General features: G+C 38.9%; 1 protein-coding gene across 1 annotated transcript in view; it reads right to left on the bottom strand.

Moving 5' to 3' along the window:
- Window positions 1–661: 661 nt before the first annotated feature.
- kcnk9 (potassium channel, subfamily K, member 9) overlaps window positions 662–21,436 on the bottom strand; it is a 63,201-nt gene continuing 42,426 nt past the window's right edge. Inside the window, exon 2 of the mRNA XM_046858637.1 lies at window positions 662–2,988. Within this exon, the coding sequence (XP_046714593.1) occupies window positions 2,078–2,988 (911 nt within the window). The 3' untranslated portion in view covers window positions 662–2,077. The remainder of the gene's footprint in view (window positions 2,989–21,436) is intronic.

The raw sequence follows: 21,436 nt of genomic DNA, 5'->3' as shown, positions 1-21,436 counted from the left end.
TGTTACATATTGCGGTTTTATAGTTTGTGGTATTACAGTCTGCGCTGTTACTGTTTGTGGTGTTACTGTTTGCGGTGTTTTCCTTTTTGTGGTGTTACAGTCCATGCTGTTAGAGTTTGTTGTATTAGAGTCTGTGGTGATACAGTTTGCAGTGTTACAGTTTGTGGTGTTACAATTTGTGGTGTTAAAGTTTGCGGTGTTACATCTTGTAGTTTTACATTTCGTAGTGTTACATTCTGTGGTGTAACAATTTGTGGTGTTACATTTTGCGGTGTTACAGTCAGTGCTTTTACAGTTTGTGGTGTTACATTTTGTAGTGTTTCATTTTGTGGTGTTAAACTCTGGTGTTACAGTCTGTGCTGTTACAATTTGCGGCGTTACATCTTGTAGTTTCACATTTCGTAGTGTTACGTCTGTGGTGTTACAATTTGTGGTGTTACTTTTTGCGGTGTTTCAATTTGGGGTCTTACAGTTTATGGTGTTAAAGTCTGTGGTATTCAATTCTGTGCTGTTACAGTCTGTGCTGTTACAGTCTGTGCTGTTACAGTCTGTGCTGTTACAATTTGTGGTGTTACATTTTACAATGTTACAGTCTGTGCTGTTACAGTTTGTGGTGTAAAGTCTGTGGTGTTACAGTTTGCAGTGTAACATCCTGTAGCGGTATAGCCTGTGGTGTTAGTGTATGTTGTCTTAGTGTTTGTGGTGTTAAAGTCTGTGCTGTAACATTCTGTGTTGTTACAGTTTGTTATGTTACTGTCTGTGGTGTTTCAGTTGATGGTGTTTCAGTTGATGGGGTTACAGTTTGTGCTGTTTGTGGTGTTACAGGCATCTTTAAGGCCATGCCAGTGATACAAGACCATCTCAGGAACAGGGTCACGAGCAGACATCTTTGAGAGGAACAAAAATAACAATTTTATTTATTTATTTATTTTTTTTAGAAAATAAACTTAAAGGATTATTTGCTTTTCAAACCATTGGCAAGGCTGCTATTGTTATTTTATTCCCTTTTGACAGTTTTATGCATACCAGTTTTAACAAAGCACATGCAAATTATTAACTTTTTATTGATCAGGCAAAGACCTGAAGACTTTCCCTTTCTTTCGCTCTCTCTCTCGCTCTCTCTCTCACACACATGCTCGCTCTCTCTCTCTCTCTCTTTCTCTCTCTCTCGCTTCATCCCCTTGCTTTTCCCCAAAATCTCTTCCGTATATTACACAGCCGGAAAACTAAGCATACATACAATTTTACAAAACTTCCCTCCAGGAAATGGCATGTAAATAGAAAAAAAAACAAAAACAAACAAACAAACAAAAAAGAAGAATGGCGTAACACACATCAAATGACAACTAATGCACATGCTAGGGTTTGACAATAATATTTTGGCATGGCATTTCTTTAAATAAATCAGTGTCTCATCTTTATATCTTTCTAAATATAATAGAATACAATAGAAAAAAGAAAACCGTCCTTAAAAGTAAGTCCAGGTCGTCCAAACTTTTTTTTTTTCCATTCACTGGTGTGTGTGGCACTTGAGATTCCCCTCAAGACATCTTTAGAGATAAAACATAATAATTCAATTTTTTTTGTCTCTCCCTGTAAAAAATAATCTCTCCCTCTGTATTGTAGCTAAAGTTCGAAGTGTGCGTCGTCCGGTCTGGTAAGAAGGTCAGGATGTAAAATTCAAGGGGCGGGGCAAACAGCAGCCCGATAATATAGAAGGCAGAGATAAACGAGTTTCTGAGGAAAAAAAAAATCCATGCTTCATGCTTTCCATCCGTTATTAAGTGACGCATCCAGTTTCATCGGATTTCATCCCCAATTTACGCTTTGTGTATGGTCTAATAATAATAATAATAATAATAATAATAATAATAATAATAATAATAATATAAGCCCCCGGGGCAGACGTTCATCTCAGTATGAGAACCAAAGCAAAAAAAAAAGAGATTTTGGTTAAGGAGCAGCTTTATTGTGTGTGTTTTCTGAATAGAATATATACCCTGGTTATTGAAAATCAGGACGAGTCTATTGGTGCGGCCTGTTGATTGATAGCTAGGGGTAACAAGGGGCTTCCTGTTCAGACAGATTTGCGTCTCCTCATCAGGCGCAAATTGTCCGTGAAGCTGTGCAAGCCGGGGGAGACGGAGCTGATCGGGGAGGGCAGGAAGCTGTTCTTCAGGGCACTCGGTGAAATCTCCTCGATGTGGTACGTCACCGGTGAGTGAAAGTACCTCGGCTGGCACGTGAAGGAGTTCTGGTGCGCGAACGGCCTCCCTCCCAACCCCAACCCTCCTCGTCCTCCCCCGTCCCCCGCCAGCATGGCCGAACTGCCAAAGTCGTGCGACTGATACTGCATGCAGGAGCAGACCGACTGCAGGTCGGCCACTTCGGATCGGTATTGATCCCGCCTCCTTCGGTGCATCCGCCCGGGCATGGCGTCTTCTTGGACGTGCACGATGACGCTGCTCCTGTTCCCTGCTAACGAGGCGCGTTCCTCTGCGTCTCGCCGCTCATCCTCGCTGTTCATTGTGAGGAAGCGCAGCACCACCAGGTTCAGGAAGGCTCCGATGACGGTCAGCCCCACCAGGATGTACATAAAGCTGAAGGCCACATACAGAGGCTTTCTCTGTAGAGCCCGGTTTTTCTGCAGTGCCACAAAGTCACCAAACCCGATAGTGGTGAGTGTGATGAAGCAGTAGTAGTAAGACTGGAAGAAGCTCCAGTCCTCGTAGTGCGAGAAGGCTGCGGCGCCGATGCACAGTGTCCCCATGCACGAGAAGAACCCGACCGTCACCATGTTCTCCATGGACACCTCTGTGATGCGCATCCCGCAGCATTTCTTGATGCGCTTCAGCAGGTACTTTACAAACGTGTTCATGCGCTCACCAAGGCTCTGGAACATCACAAGCGTCAGAGGGATACCAAGAACCGCGTAGAACATGCAGAAGGCCTTCCCCGCATCGGTACCCGGAGCTGCGTGGCCATAACCTGGGGAGAGACACAACAACAGACTTTAGTCCCAAATCTCAGAAAGAGGTCCTACAGAAGTAACGTCATAAGAGAAGATTCTGGATACTGCAACAAATCTAATATATGTAAAAAAAAAATATATCATATACATGAAATAAAAATAAAAACAACTGTTGCTCAGAGGATCATGTTCTCAAATCCAAAGCTAGAGTTTATTTGTCACATACATAATCACACAGAGTACCATGCAGTAAAATGCTTTTTATAATGGGCCTGTGTCATAAAATACATTTTTTAAAATATTTTTTTAAAGGTAAGATTTCGAGAGAAAATAATAAAAGAATTTGCAATTATTGAATATTGCATTTTTTTAAGCTATTTAAAATAATATATAGTTGTTTTTAGCTTTTTTTAATTTCCACAGCATTTTATTAACTTTTTTAAATAATCTCTTTTTATTTTTTTATTTTTTTATTTTATTTGCATTCTAGAATCTGAGTGGCTGTTCAACTTTTAGGACTTATGACCCAAAATTATTTACATATTTCCACCTTGATGACCAAAATATATTTTATTAAATTTTTTATTCTTTTTTTCTTTTTCTTTTTTTTTTAAATTCTTTGTATTCCTTTTTTCTGTTCTATTATAATATTCTAATTTCCTTCTTTTTTTATTACATTTTTTTTTATTTACATAGAATGTTATTAAGATTTTAATACTTTTTATTTCTTTATTTTTATTTTCATACTGGAATCTGATTGGCTGTTTAATCTTTTGGACTTATAATCCAAAAATATTTATATATTCCTTTGTTACATTTAAATTTTATGACCCAATTATATTTTATTACATTTTGAATAATTTTTTATTTCTATTTTATTATTTTATTTAATTGCAAGTATACACATTTTATTCTTTTCAGGGTTAGGGTTAGGGTTAGGGTTAGGGTTAGGGTTCCTATTTTTTACTTCGTTCAACTTCCATAGAATTCTAATAAGGTTTCAATCCATTTTCATTTCTTCTCATTAGATTTTTCTTCATTTGCATACTGGAACCTGATTGGCTGTTAAACCTTATGACCAAACAACACCTCAAATGAAGGATGTTAAAAACTCTGTGTCATGTTGCTGAAATAAAATTATGAGTGGTTTTATTCCTCTTATACACCAGCCATGATGATGATGTTTGGCATTTGAACGACACGTTCGCGTTTGATCCAATTATGTTTACGTTTCATGATAAATGATACGATGGATTATGTTGTGCTACGTTGCGTCTGGAATTCACTTTAGCTCATGATTAGAGTCGTTAGCTTTTTTCTTCTTCACTGGATGTGTGCATCAGTTCATTTAGCAAGAACCTTGGCCTTGCTAAAGTGTGACCAAGAAGAAAAAAAACAGATTAACCTTATTGTACCTCCACAAAAAATGTATTGACTACGCAGTCCAACACACACATACACTCACACACACTTTTTTTTTTAAATGAGCCGAGTCATTAATCTTGGTGTGGGTTCAGACATCGAAGTGGGTGCGTTCGATTAGTCAGACGTCTCCTCTATTCCCTAATTCCCTTCCTCACCCTTGTCTAAGGGGAGGAGGAAGTAGAAGAAGAAGATGGAGGGAACGAGGGAGGGAACGATGGAGTGGGCGTTATTGGTTCAGAAAAGGCAGGAAGTCTAAATGGGCCAGTAAAGCTTTTAGTTTAATGAGCCTTTATGTGGAGCCAAAGAGCTAAAATTTGCTGAGTCACTGGGAACCTAGCAGGGCTTTTCTAATGCGTGCTAAGCTGATGGATGAGATATTGAGACTGAAGACTTGGAAATACTTTGTGATGAAGCCTCCAAAAAAAAAAACACCTGCTGGCCTGCAGTTTATTCTTTTCCTTTTTCCTATTTTTCTTTTTTAACTATAATACATAGATTTGACCACTGACCTTAGGAGCCAGTTGCTTTCACACATTGGCTGTAAGTCAAATATTGATGGATTTGAAGCTACTTGATGAGGGCCATTGCTAAGCCATTGTGTCATTGTGAACAGCACTTAACCCTAAAGCTCTTGGCTAATGTACAACTAAAATGCACAGCCAAAAAGTGTCAGCAAAAACAGCAAGATTGAATAAAACATATTAATCCATATCGAAGAATAAGTTGGATCGAACGGCTTCATGCCAAAATAGAAATGTAGATACAGTAAACCAGCGTCAAATTATGGGATGTCGAAGCGTTTAGTCCTGCTAATACCACAGCGATTTATCAGCTCGAAGCATAAGAATCAGCTCGAAGACAAAGAATCCAACAATCAGTTGATGTGGTTGGTTCTGAAGGTTTCTCCAGGTTTCTCATCAACATCATCGTCATCATTATCACAATCATCATCACTATCCATAAATCCATAATCATCACCGTCATAATCATCATTACTATTATAATTGTTTATCACCACCATCATTATCATCATCATCATCCTTTTCTATCATCATCACCATCCATCATCATTATCATCATCACCATCAACACCATTACCATCATCATCCTTTTCCATCATCATCATAATCATCATCATTACCATTATATTCTTTGTCATCATCACCATCATAATGTTTATCACCATCGTCACCACCACCATTATCATCATCATTATCATACTCATCATCACTATCCATAATTATCACCATCATAATGTTTATCACCACCACCATCATCATCATCATCATCATCATCATCATCATCACACTCATCATCACTATCAATAATCATCACCGTCATTTTCTATCATCAACATCATCATCACCATCCATCATCATCATCATCATCATCATCACCATCAATACCATTACCATCATCATCCTTTTCCATCATCATAATCATCATAATCATAGTCATCCTTTTCCATCATCATCATCATCATCATCATCACCATCATATTCTTTATCCTCATCACCATTATAATCTTTATCATCACTGTCATCATCAACACCATCATTATCATAATCATCATTACCATTATATTTTTATCATCATCATCACCACCACCATCACCACCATCAACACCACCACCATCATCACCATCATCATTACCATCATATTCTTTATCATCACCACCACCACCACCACCATCACCATCATCATCATCATCATCATCATCATCACCACCATTACCATCATATTCTTTATCATCATCATCATTATTACCACCACCACCACCACCATCATCATCATCATCATCAGCACAATTATAACTACCACCACCATCATTATAATCATCATCATCATCATCATCATCATCATCATCATCATCACCATTACCATCATATTCTTTATCATCATCATTATTACCACCACCACCACCCCAATCATCATCATCATCATCATCATCATCATTACCATCATATTCTTTATCATCATCATCATCATCATCATCATCATCATCATCATCACAATCATAACCACCACCACCATCATCATCATCATCATCATCATCATCATCATCATCATCATCATCATTACCATCATATTCTTTATCATCATTACTATCATAATGTTTATCACCACCTCCACCATCATCATCATCATCATCATTATCATTATTATCATATTCTTTATCATCATCATCACAATCATAACCACCACCATCATCATCATCATCATCATCATCATCATCATCATCATCACCATTACCATTACTATCATATTCTTTATCATCATTACTATCATAATGTTTATCACCACCTCCACCATCATCATCATCATCATCATCATCATCATCATTATTATCATATTCTTTATCATCATCATCACAATCATAACCACCACCATCATCATCATCATCATCATCATCATCATCATTATCATATTCTTTATCATCATCATCACAATCATAACCACCACCACCACCACCATCATCATCATCATCATCATCATTACCATTACCATCATATTCTTTATCATCATTACTATCATAATGTTTATCACCTCCTCCACCATCACCATCATCATCATTATCATCACCACCATCATAATCCTTCTCAATATCCTCATCACTATCTATAATCATCACCTTCATAATCATCATCACTATCATAATGTTTATCACCACCTCCACCATCATCATCATCATCATCATCTTTTCCATCATCATTATCATCACTATCCATCATCATTATTGTCATCACCACCACTATTATCATCATCAACACCATCACCATCATCATCCTTGGCTCTTCATCATAATCATCATTACCATCCTATTCTTTATCCTCATCACCACCACCACCATTATCATCATCATCATTACCATCATATTCTTTATCATCATAATCAAAATCATCACCACCACCATAATCATCACCATCATAATCTTTCTCATTATCATCACCACCATCATCATCATCACCATTATCACCATCATTATCCTAATCATTGTCATCAACATCATAATCATTATCACCACCATTACCATCACCACCATCACCACCATTATCATAATCATCATTACTATCATATTCTTTATCCTCATCACCATCACCACCACCATTATCATCATCATCATTACCATCATACTGTTTATCATCATCTTCACAATCATCACCACCATCATCATCATCATCATCATCATCATCACCATTATCATCCTTTTCCATCATCATTATCATCATCACCATCATAATCTTTCTCATTATCATCACTATCCATCATCATCATCATCATTATCACAATCATCATCATCATCTTTTCCATCATCATCATCCTTTTCCATCATCATAATCATCATCATCATCATAATCATCATCATTATCATCATCATCATCATCTTTATCATCATCATCATCCTTTTCCATCATCATCATCATCATCATCATCATCATCATTATTATCATATTCTTTATCATCATCATCACAATCATAACCACCACCATCATCATCATCATCATCATCATCATCATCATTATTATCATATTCTTTATCATCATCATCACAATCATAACCACCACCACCACCACCATCATCATCATCATCATTACCATTACCATCATATTCTTTATCATCATTACTATCATAATGTTTATCACCTCCTCCACCATCACCATCATCATCATTATCATCACCACCATCATAATCCTTCTCAATATCCTCATCACTATCTATAATCATCACCTTCATAATCATCATCACTATCATAATGTTTATCACCACCTCCACCATCATCATCATCATCATCATCTTTTCCATCATCATTATCATCACTATCCATCATCATTATTGTCATCACCACCACTATTATCATCATCAACACCATCACCATCATCATCCTTGGCTCTTCATCATAATCATCATTACCATCCTATTCTTTATCCTCATCACCACCACCACCATTATCATCATCATCATTACCATCATATTCTTTATCATCATAATCAAAATCATCACCACCACCATAATCATCACCATCATAATCTTTCTCATTATCATCACCACCACCATCATCATCATCACCATTATCACCATCATTATCCTAATCATTGTCATCAACATCATAATCATTATCACCACCATTACCATCACCACCATCACCACCATTATCATAATCATCATTACTATCATATTCTTTATCCTCATCACCATCACCACCACCATTATCATCATCATCATTACCATCATACTGTTTATCATCATCTTCACAATCATCACCACCATCATCATCATCATCATCATCATCATCACCATTATCATCCTTTTCCATCATCATAATCATCATTACCATCATATTCTTTATCATTATATCCATCATCATCACCATCATCATCACAATCAACATCATCATGTTTATCAGCCTTCTCCTCCTACTCCTGTCACATCATAAGGGTCATCATTGTCACCATCATCATCATCTTTGTTTATCATCACCCTTATCCATCATCATCATCACTATCACCATAGTAATTTTCATCACCCTCCTCTTCCTCCTCTTTCTCATCATCATCATCATCATCATCATCATCATCATCATCATCATCACCCACATCAATACCTGATTTTACTAACCCCCTTGTGGCTGAATGGAGAAACCTACATCACTCACACCCACAGTAATGAAGAGAATATTGAAAAACTGAATCATATCACATGCAGTACAGAAATGTGATATCAGTCTGAATTTCTCTGAGCGCTGAGTGAATCGTCACACCGGGCCGAAGCTCAATCAATCACACAGCCTACGCTGCTTCCAGTTACACACATCTGCCAATACGGCTTCACTACAGGGACGTGTAATTACCGCTGGTTGACTGGAAATGCTTTATTAATTACCGTGCCAGTAACATGAGAATGAGCAGGAGGAACAGCTGAAGTAGGTCTCAATGCCTGAAGAGCAAACGTTCCATTTTCCATTTATGCGTCGTAATACAGCAGTTCAAGATGAATTAGTTTGGTGGTGGAGATAAACTCTATAAACTACTACAAAAACTACTGCAGGGTTGTGGAGATGATGGAGGAGCAGTTCCAAAGATCATCATAATCATCATCAGCATCATCATCATGCTCAACCTCCTCCTTATCATCATCATCTTTATCATTATAATCATCATCATGCTCAACCTCCTCCTCCTCATCATCTTTATCATCAGCATCATCATGCTTAACCTCCTCCTCATCATCATTATGTTTATCATTATAATCATCATCATGCTCAACCTCCTCCTCCTCATCATCATCTTTATCATCATCAGCATCATCATCATTCTCAACCTCCTCCTCATCATCATCATCATCATCTTGATTATTATAATCATCATTATGCTTAACCTCCTCCTCCTTACCATCATCTTTATCATCATCAGCATCATCATCATTCTCAACCTCCCCATAATCATCATCATCATCATCATCATCATTCTCAACCTCCTCCTCATCATCATCATCTTTATCATCAGCATCATCATCATGCTAAACTTCCTCCTCCTCATCATCATCTTTATCATCATCAGCATCATCATCATTCTCAACCTCCACATAATCATCATCATCATCATCATTCTCAACCTCCTCATCATCATCATCTTTATCATCAGCATCATCATCATGCTAAACTTCCTCCTCCTCATCATCATCTTTATCATCATCAGCATCATCATCATTTTCAACCTCCCCATCATCATCATCATCATCTTTATCATCATCAGCATCATTCTCAACCTCCTCATCATCATCATCATCTTTATCATCATCATCATCATCATCATCATCATGCTTAACCTCCTCCTCCTCATCATCATCATAATTTTTATCATTATAATCATCATCATGCTTAACCTCCTCCTCATCATCATCTTTATCATCATCAGCATCATCATCATGCTCAACCTCCACCTCATCATCATCATCTTTATCATCATCAGCATCATCATCATTCTCAACCTCCTCATCATCATCATCATCAGCATCATCAGCATCATCATCATGCTCAACCTCCTCCTCATCATCATCATCTTTATCATCATCAGCATCATCATCATTCTAAACCTCCTCCTCCTCATCATCATCATCAGCATCATCATCATGCTCAACCTTCTCCTCCTCATCATCATCTTTATCATCATCAGCATCATCATGCTAAACTTCCTCCTCCTCATCATCATCTTTATCATCATCATCATCATCATCTCAACCTCCTCCTCATCATCATCATCATCATCTTGATTATTATAATCATCATTATGCTTAACCTCCTCCTCCTTACCATCATCTTTATCATCATCAGCATCATCATCATTCTCAACCTCCCCATAATCATCATCATCATCATCATCATCATTCTCAACCTCCTCATCATCATCATCTTTATCATCAGCATCATCATCATGCTAAACTTCCTCCTCCTCATCATCATCTTTATCATCATCAGCATCATCATCATTCTCAACCTCCACATAATCATCATCATCATCATCATTCTCAACCTCCTCCTCATCATCATCATCTTTATCATCAGCATCATCATCATGCTAAACTTCCTCCTCCTCATCATCATCTTTATCATCATCAGCATCATCATCATTTTCAACCTCCCCATCATCATCATCATCATCTTTATCATCATCAGCATCATTCTCAACCTCCTCATCATCATCATCATCTTTATCATCATCATCATCATCATCATCATCATCATGCTTAACCTCCTCCTCCTCATCATCATCATAATTTTTATCATTATAATCATCATCATGCTTAACCTCCTCCTCATCATCATCTTTATCATCATCAGCATCATCATCATGCTCAACCTCCACCTCATCATCATCATCTTTATCATCATCAGCATCATCATCATTCTGAACCTCCTCCTCATCATCATCAGCATCAGCATCATCAGCATCATCATCATGCTCAACCTCCACCTCATCATCATCATCTTTATCATCATCAGCATCATCATCATTCTAAACCTCCTCCTCCTCATCATCATCATCATCATCATCATCATGCTCAACCTTCTCCTCCTCATCATCATCTTTATCATCATCATCATCATCATGCTCAACCTTCTCCTCCTCATCATCATCTTTATCATCATCAGCATCATCATCATTCTCAACCTCCCCATTATCATCATCATCATCATCATCTTTATCATCATCATCATTCTCAACCTCCTCCTCATCATCATCATCTTTATCATCATCATCATCATCATCATCATCATGCTTAACCTCCTCCTCATCATCATCATCTTTATCATCAGCAGCATCATCATCATTCTAAACCTCCTCCTCATCATCATCATCAGCATCATCATCATGCTCAACCTCCTCATCATCATCATCATCTTTATCATCATTAGCATCATCATCATTTTTAACCTCCTCCTCCTCATCATCATCTTTAACATCATAAGCATCATCATCATTCTAAACCTCCTCCTCATCATCATCATCATCAGCAGCATCATCAGCATCATCATCATCATCTTTATCATCATCAGCATCATCATTATCAACATTCTTGACCTCGTCATCATCAGCATTATCATCCACATTATCATGGCATTGAATTATGGGATGTCTGGAGGTGTTTATTCCTGCTAATACCACAACAATTTATCAGCTCTAAACATTATAGCATTTATAAAACATTATAGTTACAGCAGACAACGAATCCAACAATCAGTTGATGTGGTAAAGGTTTCTCCAGGTTTTTCATCATCATCATCATCATCATAATCTTTATCATCACCCTTCATCACCACCATAATCACCACTATCATTACCACCATCATCATCATCATCATCATCACCCTCCATCATTATCTCTTATCATTATCATTATCATCTTCATAATCTTTATCATCACCCTTTATGACCACCATAATCACCACCACCACCATCATCATCATCATCATTACCATCACCATCACCATCCATCATTATCTCTTATCATTATCATTATCATTATCATCTTCATAATCTTTATCATCACCCTTTATCACCACCACCATCATCATCACTATCATCTTCATAAACTTCATCATCACCCTTCATCACCACCATCATTATTACCATCCATCATCATCTCTCATCATTGTTATCATCATCAACATCTTCATAATCTTTTTCATCCCCCTTGTCCATTATCATCATCATCATCATCATCATCATCATCATCACCATCATTACCACCATCATCATAACCATCATCATCACCATCATCTCTCATCATCATTAACATCATCATATTCTATTTTATCACCCATGTCCATTATTATCATCATCACGATCACCATCAATCATCATCATCTCTCATCATTATCATCAACACCATCGATATCATCATTACCATTTTAATCATCATTATCACCCTTTATCACCACCATCATCACCATCATCATTATTACCATCCATCATCATCTCTCATCATTATCATCATCATCTTCATAATCTTTCTCATCCCTCTTGTCCATTATCATCTTCGCCATCACCACCATCACCACCATCATCATCATCATTACCATCATCGTTACCATCATCATCATCATCATCACCACCACCATCATCATCATCATCATCACCACCATCCATCACCAGCATCCTTGTTCTCTTCCTTCTTATCAACACCTTAACCATCATAATCTTCATTATCACACTTCTTCTCCTATGTGTGTTTCTCCTCATCATCATCATCACCACCAAGCTACAGAAAATGACATCAGTCACGTCATGAAGTGATCGGTGTAAAAACCGGAATCTTAGCTGTGGTCTCACGTGCAGGTCAGAGGTCACGATGCAACGTGATGAATTTGACTAAAACAGATTAAAATGTTCTGCAGCCTGTAAGAATCAAACAGACCTCACCGGTGTGACACTGAGATAAAGTTCAGCTCTGTACACAATGTGTGTGTGTGTGTGTGTGTGTGTGTGTGTGTGTGTGTGTGTGTGTGTGTTCTGCAATCCTACAGTTACGGCTCAGACAGACTGCTCGCTCCGCTTCCTCCGGCGCTCTGTTTAGCCTGCGCTCCCTCATGCATTTTTCCGACGTTCTTCTAACTCGGCGACGTGATGTTCAACCGGTGACTCAGCACGTCACAGAAACACACGCAACCCTCTACCACGTGTAAATAAACTCCCACCACGGCAAGGTTTTAATCTTATTTGGCAGCTTGTTCTAGTGGCACCATTTCACTATGATCTCTAAACACAGACGAGCTGCAGAAAATATTCAAAATCACACCATCACACTGCTGATGCTATCACACCGTGCTCTGTTCTGATTGGTCAGAAAGTTCTCACCAGTTTGTTTGATATAATAATCCCGGTGTAGCTCTGAGGTGTTACAGAATGTGGAGGTAAAGGACAGCCTGAGGTCAAGCGGAGAGCATGATAATGGTGTGAGGTCTTACACCTGGCTGTAGATTATCACCACAGTCACTTCTCAGCATTGAGGAGCTGAAGCTGTTGATGTTTGCAAAACAAAACTGACTCTGTGGATCAAAATAATGCTTCATTTTTTTTCTATTTTCTATATACGCCTCATCAGAGCTAGAATTCTGCTGCTCCGAATCACACCCAGAGATAAAGTAGTGCCAAAATACTGTCTGTGCCTTCATTACTAATGATAAAGCTGTTGGAGTTAACACCTGGTGCTGGTTTCCATTCTAAATTCTCATTCAACATTTTCTTCTCCAAATTGATCTTCTGCTTTGAGCTATAAAAGTTCCACCACATGCAGAAATCCTCCATTGAGCTCAGTAAGGTCATTAGAACATGTCTAGAATAGCTGGATGGACCAGGTACTGGATATTATAGGTGTTAAAAATCAGAGCATTCATTTAACTGACAAACGCAAACTACCTTCCAGCTTTTTAGCCAATCACAATCCAGCATTCACACGTGAACTCCTTACAGCCAATAACAAACCAGCATTTAAACCTAAACTCCTTGCAACCAATTACAATCAGCATTCACACCTGAGCTCCTTCCAGCCAATCACAATCCAGCATTCACAACTAAACCTCCTTCCAGCCAATCACAATCCAGCATTTACAACTAAACCTCCTTCCAGCCAATCACAATCCAGCATTCACACCTGAACTCCTTACAGCCAATCGCAAACCAGCATTCAAACCTGAGCTCCTTACAGCCAATCACAATCCAGCAGTCACACCTGAGCTCCTTACAACCAATCACAATTCAATTCAATTCAATTCAATTCATTTTTATTTGTATAGCGCTTTTAACAATGAACATTGTCTCAAAGCAGCTTTACACATATAATGTGGTGATTAAACATAAATATGTTCTTTGTAAGTATGTTTGTCCCTGATGAGCAACTGTGGCAAGGAAAAACTCCCCGAGATGGCATAAGGAAGAAACCTTGAGAGGAACCAGACTCAAGAGGGAACCCATCCTCATCTGGGTTGCACCAAATGTCCATTTGAAGCAGATATACAATGTTGTGGGGTACAGTGATGATGATCAGAAGCAAACTGCACTCCCGAGTCAGTGCAGCAGACCGCCGACACCAACTACAGTCCAATCCGTCCTCAAAGCACCCGTTCTACTCCGGAATTAAGAGACCGTCCCGAGCTGCACAGAAGTGTGAAGATCCAAGGAGGGAGAGGGGCAGGAACACTGGTCACTGGAGCCTCAGGAGCATGTTTAACTCGACCGCGAGAGAGAGAGAGAGAGAGAGAGAGAGAGAGAGAGGGTGACGGGAAGAGAAGGATATGGATTATTAAGTGTAACTATTGGTGTACGAAAGTTAATGTCACTGTGCAGTTTGGACTCCGGCAAGACTCGCTATGGCAGCATAACTAAAAGGGAGAACCAGAAGGTAACACAGACATGAGGATCTCTGGGATAAGAGACGACCCACCACACCACCGTCAACAAACCTGAGTGAACGTGTGAATGTGAGGGACGACAGCATACAAATATACCAGTTCACCAAACACTCTATATCCATGTTCCCTCCAGATCTGTGCCTTTACCTAAGAGAAATCTACTGATAAAAGGCTTGACTAAATAAATACGTTTTCAACCTCGACTTGAACACTGAGACTGTGTCTGAGTCCCGAACACTGATTGGAAGGCTGTTCCATAACTGTGGGGCTTTATAAGAGAAAGATCTGCCCCCTGCTGTAGTCTTCATTATTTGAGGAACCAACAGATAGCCAGCACCTTTTGATCTAAGTAGGCGTGGAGGATCATACTGGTACAGAAGTTCACTCAGATACTGCGTGCGAGACCATTGAGTGCTTTATACGTCAGTAGTAATATTTTATAGTCAATGCGAGATTTGATTGGGAGCCAGTGTAGACTGATTAAAACAGGGGTGATGTGGTCATATTTCCTAGATCTAGTGAGGACCCTTGCTGCTGCATTCTGGACTAACTGAAGCTTATTGATGCACTTACTCGCACACCCAGACAGTAAAGCGTTACAGTAGTCTAATCTAGAAGTAACAAAAGCATGAACTAGTTTTTCTGCATCCTGTAACGACATCATATTTCTAATCTTAGCAATATTTCTAAGGTGAAAGAAGGCGATTCTGGTGATATTATTCACGTGAGACTCAAAGGAAAGACTCGGGTCAATAATCACACCAAGGTCTTTGACAGCCGTACATGCTGAAACAGAAACACCATCCAGAGATGCTACGTAATCGGAAAGTTTACTTCTAGCTGCATGTGGTCCTAGTAAAAGTACTTCCGTCTTATCTGAGTTGAGCAGAAGAAAGTTATTAAGCATCCACTGTCTAATGTCCTTTACACACTTCTCAACATTGTTAAGCTGATCTCTCATCTGGCTTTGCTGAAATATACAGCTGTGTGTCATCAGCATAGCAATGGAAGCGAATCCCATGTTTATGAATAATTTCACCAAGAGGCAGCATATATAAAGAGAAAAGCAGTGGGCCTAAGACAGATCCTTGAGGAACACCAAACTTTACCTCATAGAGCGTGGAGAACTCACCATTTACATCCACAAACTGATAGCGATCAGTCAAATAAGACCTGAGCCAAGAGAGAGCTGTTCCTTTATTCCTACAACATTCTCAAGTCTAGCAAGCAGTATAGTGTGATCAATGGTGTCAAAAGCTGCACTAAGGTCGAGCAAAACAAGTAAGGAGACAAAACCCTGATCAGAGGCCAATAACAGGTCATTTACCACCTTAACTAGCGCCGTCTCTGTGCTATGATGAGGCCGAAATCCTGACTGATACATTTCAAAATGTTATTCATAAGCAGATGTGAGCATAACTGCTGTGCTACAACCTTTTCTAAAATTTTGGATATAAAGGGGAGATTTGATATCGGTCTGTAGTTGGACAACTGACATGGGTCAAGGTCAGGTTTCTTAATAAGGGGGTGGATAACTGCCAGTTTGAAGGATTTCGGTACATAACCAGTGCTAATGGAAGAGTTAATTATTTTTAAAACAGGTTTGATTACCTCTGGAGCTATCTGTTTAAAGAAACTAGTAGGCAAGGGATCGAGAATACAGGTTGATGATTTTGATGAGGAGATTAATGAAATTAAGTCACTCTCATGAATAGGAGTGAAGCTTTGTAATTGATTGTCTGCTATAATGACACTGCTGTCTACAGGGTTACTTGTAAAATAATTTGGATTTATATTAACCGCCTGGATTTCTTGCCTGATGTTTTCAATTTTATTATTAAAAAAGTTCATGAAATCATTACTACCTATTGATGGTGTGCATGTTAGCGCAGTGCTTTTATTCCCTGTTAATTTTGCTACCGTGCTGAATAAAAATCTAGGATTATGCTTGTTATTTTCTATGAGGGTGGAGAAATATGCTGATCTGGCAGCACTAAGAGATTTTCTATAATTTAGAGGCTCTCCTTCCATGCTATTTGAAATACTGTTAATTTTGTTTGACGCCATTTACGCTCTAGTTTTCGAGTGTTCTGTTTTAAGGTGCGCGTATGATCATTATACCACTGTGCTAATTTTTCTCCCTGATCATTTTGGTCTTAAGGGAGCTACATCATCTAGAGTGTAACGTAACGTTGTTTCTAGATGTTCAGTGGCCCAGTCGAGCTCTGCGGGTCTGACGGAGATCTATCTAATATCGTAATATCGGAAGATAATTAATAAACGCTGCTGTAGCTGACGTGAAAGTACGCTTAACACGGTAACGTGGTGAGGTAGAAATGCGATGACTAAGGCAAATTTTAAACGAGATTAGATAATGGTCTGAAATAGCTTCAGACTGTGGAATTATGACTAAGTTTTTTATTTTTAATCCAAATGTTAACAACAAATCGAGAGTGTGTCCACCACTATGAGTGGGTCCTATAACATTCTGATTAATTCCGACTGAATCTAGAATGGACACAACTGCTGCTCTTAAGGAGTCTTCCTGATTATCAAAATGAATATTAAAGTCTCCAACAATTAATGCTTTGTCTAAAGAAGTAGCTAGATTTGTAATGAAATCTGCAAATTCTATCAGAAAATCAGAGTAGGGCCCTGGGGTCTATAAATAATAATTAGTGGAATTAACTGACTGGACCTGCTTTCAGACACTGAATATTTTATGTTGGTGTAGAGAACTTCAAATGTTTTACATTTGTGTTTAGTCTTTTGTGTGACGTTTAGATTATTATAAATAGCTGCTACTCCGCCTCCTCTGCCATTTAGACGGGGTTGGTGTATGTAACTATACCCAGGAGGACTCGCCTCATTTAATGCTACATATTCATTCGATTTAATCCACGTTTCTGTCAAACACATTATATTAAACTCCTGGTCGGTAATAATTTCGTTTATAGTAAGCGCTTTTGGCGTGAGAGATCTAATATTCAACAATCCTATTTTTAGATCAGAGGTGCTGGCTGTGCGTTCAGTCCTATTTAATTTAATGTTAATCAGGTTACTTAAACAGACTTTCTGATAGTTCCTATATTTGATAGTATCCTACAATTAGCATTTACACCTGAACTACTTCAAGCCAATCACAATCCAGCAGTCACACCTGAGCTCCTTTTAGCCAATTACAATCCAGCATTTAAACTAAACCTCCTTCCAGCCAATCACAATCCAGCATTCACACATGAACCCCTTCCAGCCAATCACAATCCAGCATTCACACCTGAACTCCTTCCAGCCAGTCAAAATCCAGCACTCACACCTGAACTCCTTCCAGCCAATGACAATTCAGCATTCACACCTGAACTCCTTCCAGCCAATCACAATCCAGCATTCACACCTGAACTTCTTCCAGCCAATCACAATTCAGCAGTCACACATGAGCTCCTTCCAGCCAATCACAATACAGCACTCACACCTGAACTCCTTCCAGCCAATCACAATCCAGCATTCACACACACACACACACACACACACACACACACACACACACACACACACACACACCCTCTATAATGGGAATTACAACTTGGACCCAATTTACCTCTGCATGACTGCTCATGCCTTTTTTACACTGTCACATTGTACACTTTCTACATACACACACTTCTGTTTCTTGTATTTTCTTATTTCATACTTTTTGTACAAATTGTGTCTTTTTGGTCTTTTTTATGTCCTTATAATTTACATTCGAGACATCTGAATATTATTATATGGTCTCAGAGACCCCTGTTTCCTGTGCATATGACAATAAAATCTTGAACCTTGAATCTCGAAAGTGCTCGTTCTGATCTGTTGGCATTTGTACAGTTAGAGAACATTCACAGGGAATTTAAATTATGATTCTTCATCCTTTATAACCTGATGATCCTCGACTTCCTTCTCTGTTTGTTTTGCCAGAAGCTGCTTATATTGATTGGAAATGCATCGTTTTCTTTCGCTGTGTGTAAATGTTTTGGTGTGTGTGTGTGTGTGTGTGTGTGTGTGTGTGTGTGTGTGTGTGTGTGTGTGTGTGTGTGTGTGCATGTTTGTGTGTATGTGCAGGGGTCAAAAAAAAAGCCTTAGTGGGAAAAGAAAATTCTCTCTTGTTTGGCGGTCGCGAATCGAACGCATCGAGCGGCAGTGTGCTAAAAATAGATCTCGTAAACGGCTGGTGAAGAGGGAGGAGGCGGTGGAGGGGTCAGAGGGGCCGGTTGTGGCGCAAGACTGTGGGGACGCTGTGAGATCAATGCTCATGAGCACAAATGAACAGCAGAAAGCTGGTTAAGTTCACAGAGCGAAAAAAAGAGAGAGAGAGAGAGAGAGAGAGAGAGAGGTAATGTATGTGTAAAGAGTGGGCGAAGGGTATTTTTGCTTTTTGGTCATCAACAATTATTAGTTTAGATTTGAATATTAAGAGGTTTTTTCCTGCAACCATCAGACTACTGATCTCTACACTACAATATCACACTACTGATCACTACACCATCACATTACTGATCACTACACCATCACACTACTAGAATCTACACTATCACACTACTGATCACTACACCATCATACTACTGATCACTACACCATCACACTACTAGAATCTACACTATCACACTACTGATCACTACACCATCATACTACTGATCACTACACCATCACACTACTAGAATCTACACTATCACACTACTGATCACTACACCATCATACTACTGATCACTACACCATCGCACTACTGATCACTACACCATCATACTACTGAACTCTACACCATCGCACTACTGATCACTACACCATCATACTACTGAACTCTACACCATCATACTACTGATCAATACACCATCATACTACTGAACTCTACACCATCACACTACTGATCACTACACCATCATACTACTGAACTCTACACCATCATACTACTGATCAATACACCATCATACTACTGAACTCTACACCATCACACTACTGATCACTACACCGTCATACTACTGAACTCTACACCGTCATACTACTGATCACTACACCATCACACTACTGATCACTAAACCATCACACTACTGATCACTACACCATCATACTACTGAACTCTACACCATCATACTACTGATCACTACACCGTCATACTACTGAACTCTACACCATCACACTACTGATCACTACACCATCATACTACTGAACTCTACACCATCACTACTGATCACTACACCATCATACTACTGAACTCTACACCATCATACTGATCACTACACCATCATACTACCGAACTCTACACCATCATACTACTGATCACTACACCATCACACTACTGATCACTACACCATCATACTACTGATCACTACACCATCACACTACTGATTACTACACCATCATACTACTGATCACTACACCATCACACTATTGATCACTACACCATCATACTACTGATCACTACACCATCACACTACTGATCACTACACCATCATACTACTGATCACTACACCATCACACTACTGATCACTACACCATCATACTACTGATCACTACACCATCACACTACTGATCACTACACCATCATACTACTGAACTCTACACCATCACACTACTGATCACTACACCATCACACTACTGATCACTACACCATCACACTACTTAACTCTACACTATCACACTACTGATCACTACACCATCACACTACTGAACTGTACACCATCACACTACTGAACTGTACACCATTACACTACTGATCACTACACCATCACACTACAGATCACTACACCATCACACTACACCAACACACTACTGATCACTACACCATCACACTACTGAACTGTACACCATTACACTACTGATCACTACACCATTACACTACTGATCACTACACCATCACACTACTGAACTGTACACCATTACACTACTGATCACTACACCATCACACTACTGAACTGTACACCATTACACTACTGATCACTACACCATCATACTACTGATCACTACACCATTACACTACGGATCACTACACCATCACATTACTAATTAAAGGGTTAATTTGATTTAAGCAGAGCTCCATTCCAAATCTGAAACATTTCTCATTAAAGTGTGAACATGAGGAGCACAGATAAAGCGTCTGC

The sequence above is a fragment of the Silurus meridionalis genome, chromosome 10 (assembly GCF_014805685.1).
Source record: "Silurus meridionalis isolate SWU-2019-XX chromosome 10, ASM1480568v1, whole genome shotgun sequence".
NCBI classification, from domain to species: Eukaryota; Metazoa; Chordata; class Actinopteri; order Siluriformes; family Siluridae; genus Silurus; species Silurus meridionalis.
Note: the sequence above shows the minus strand (reverse complement) of the source record. Positions and strands in the feature narration are given on the sequence as shown.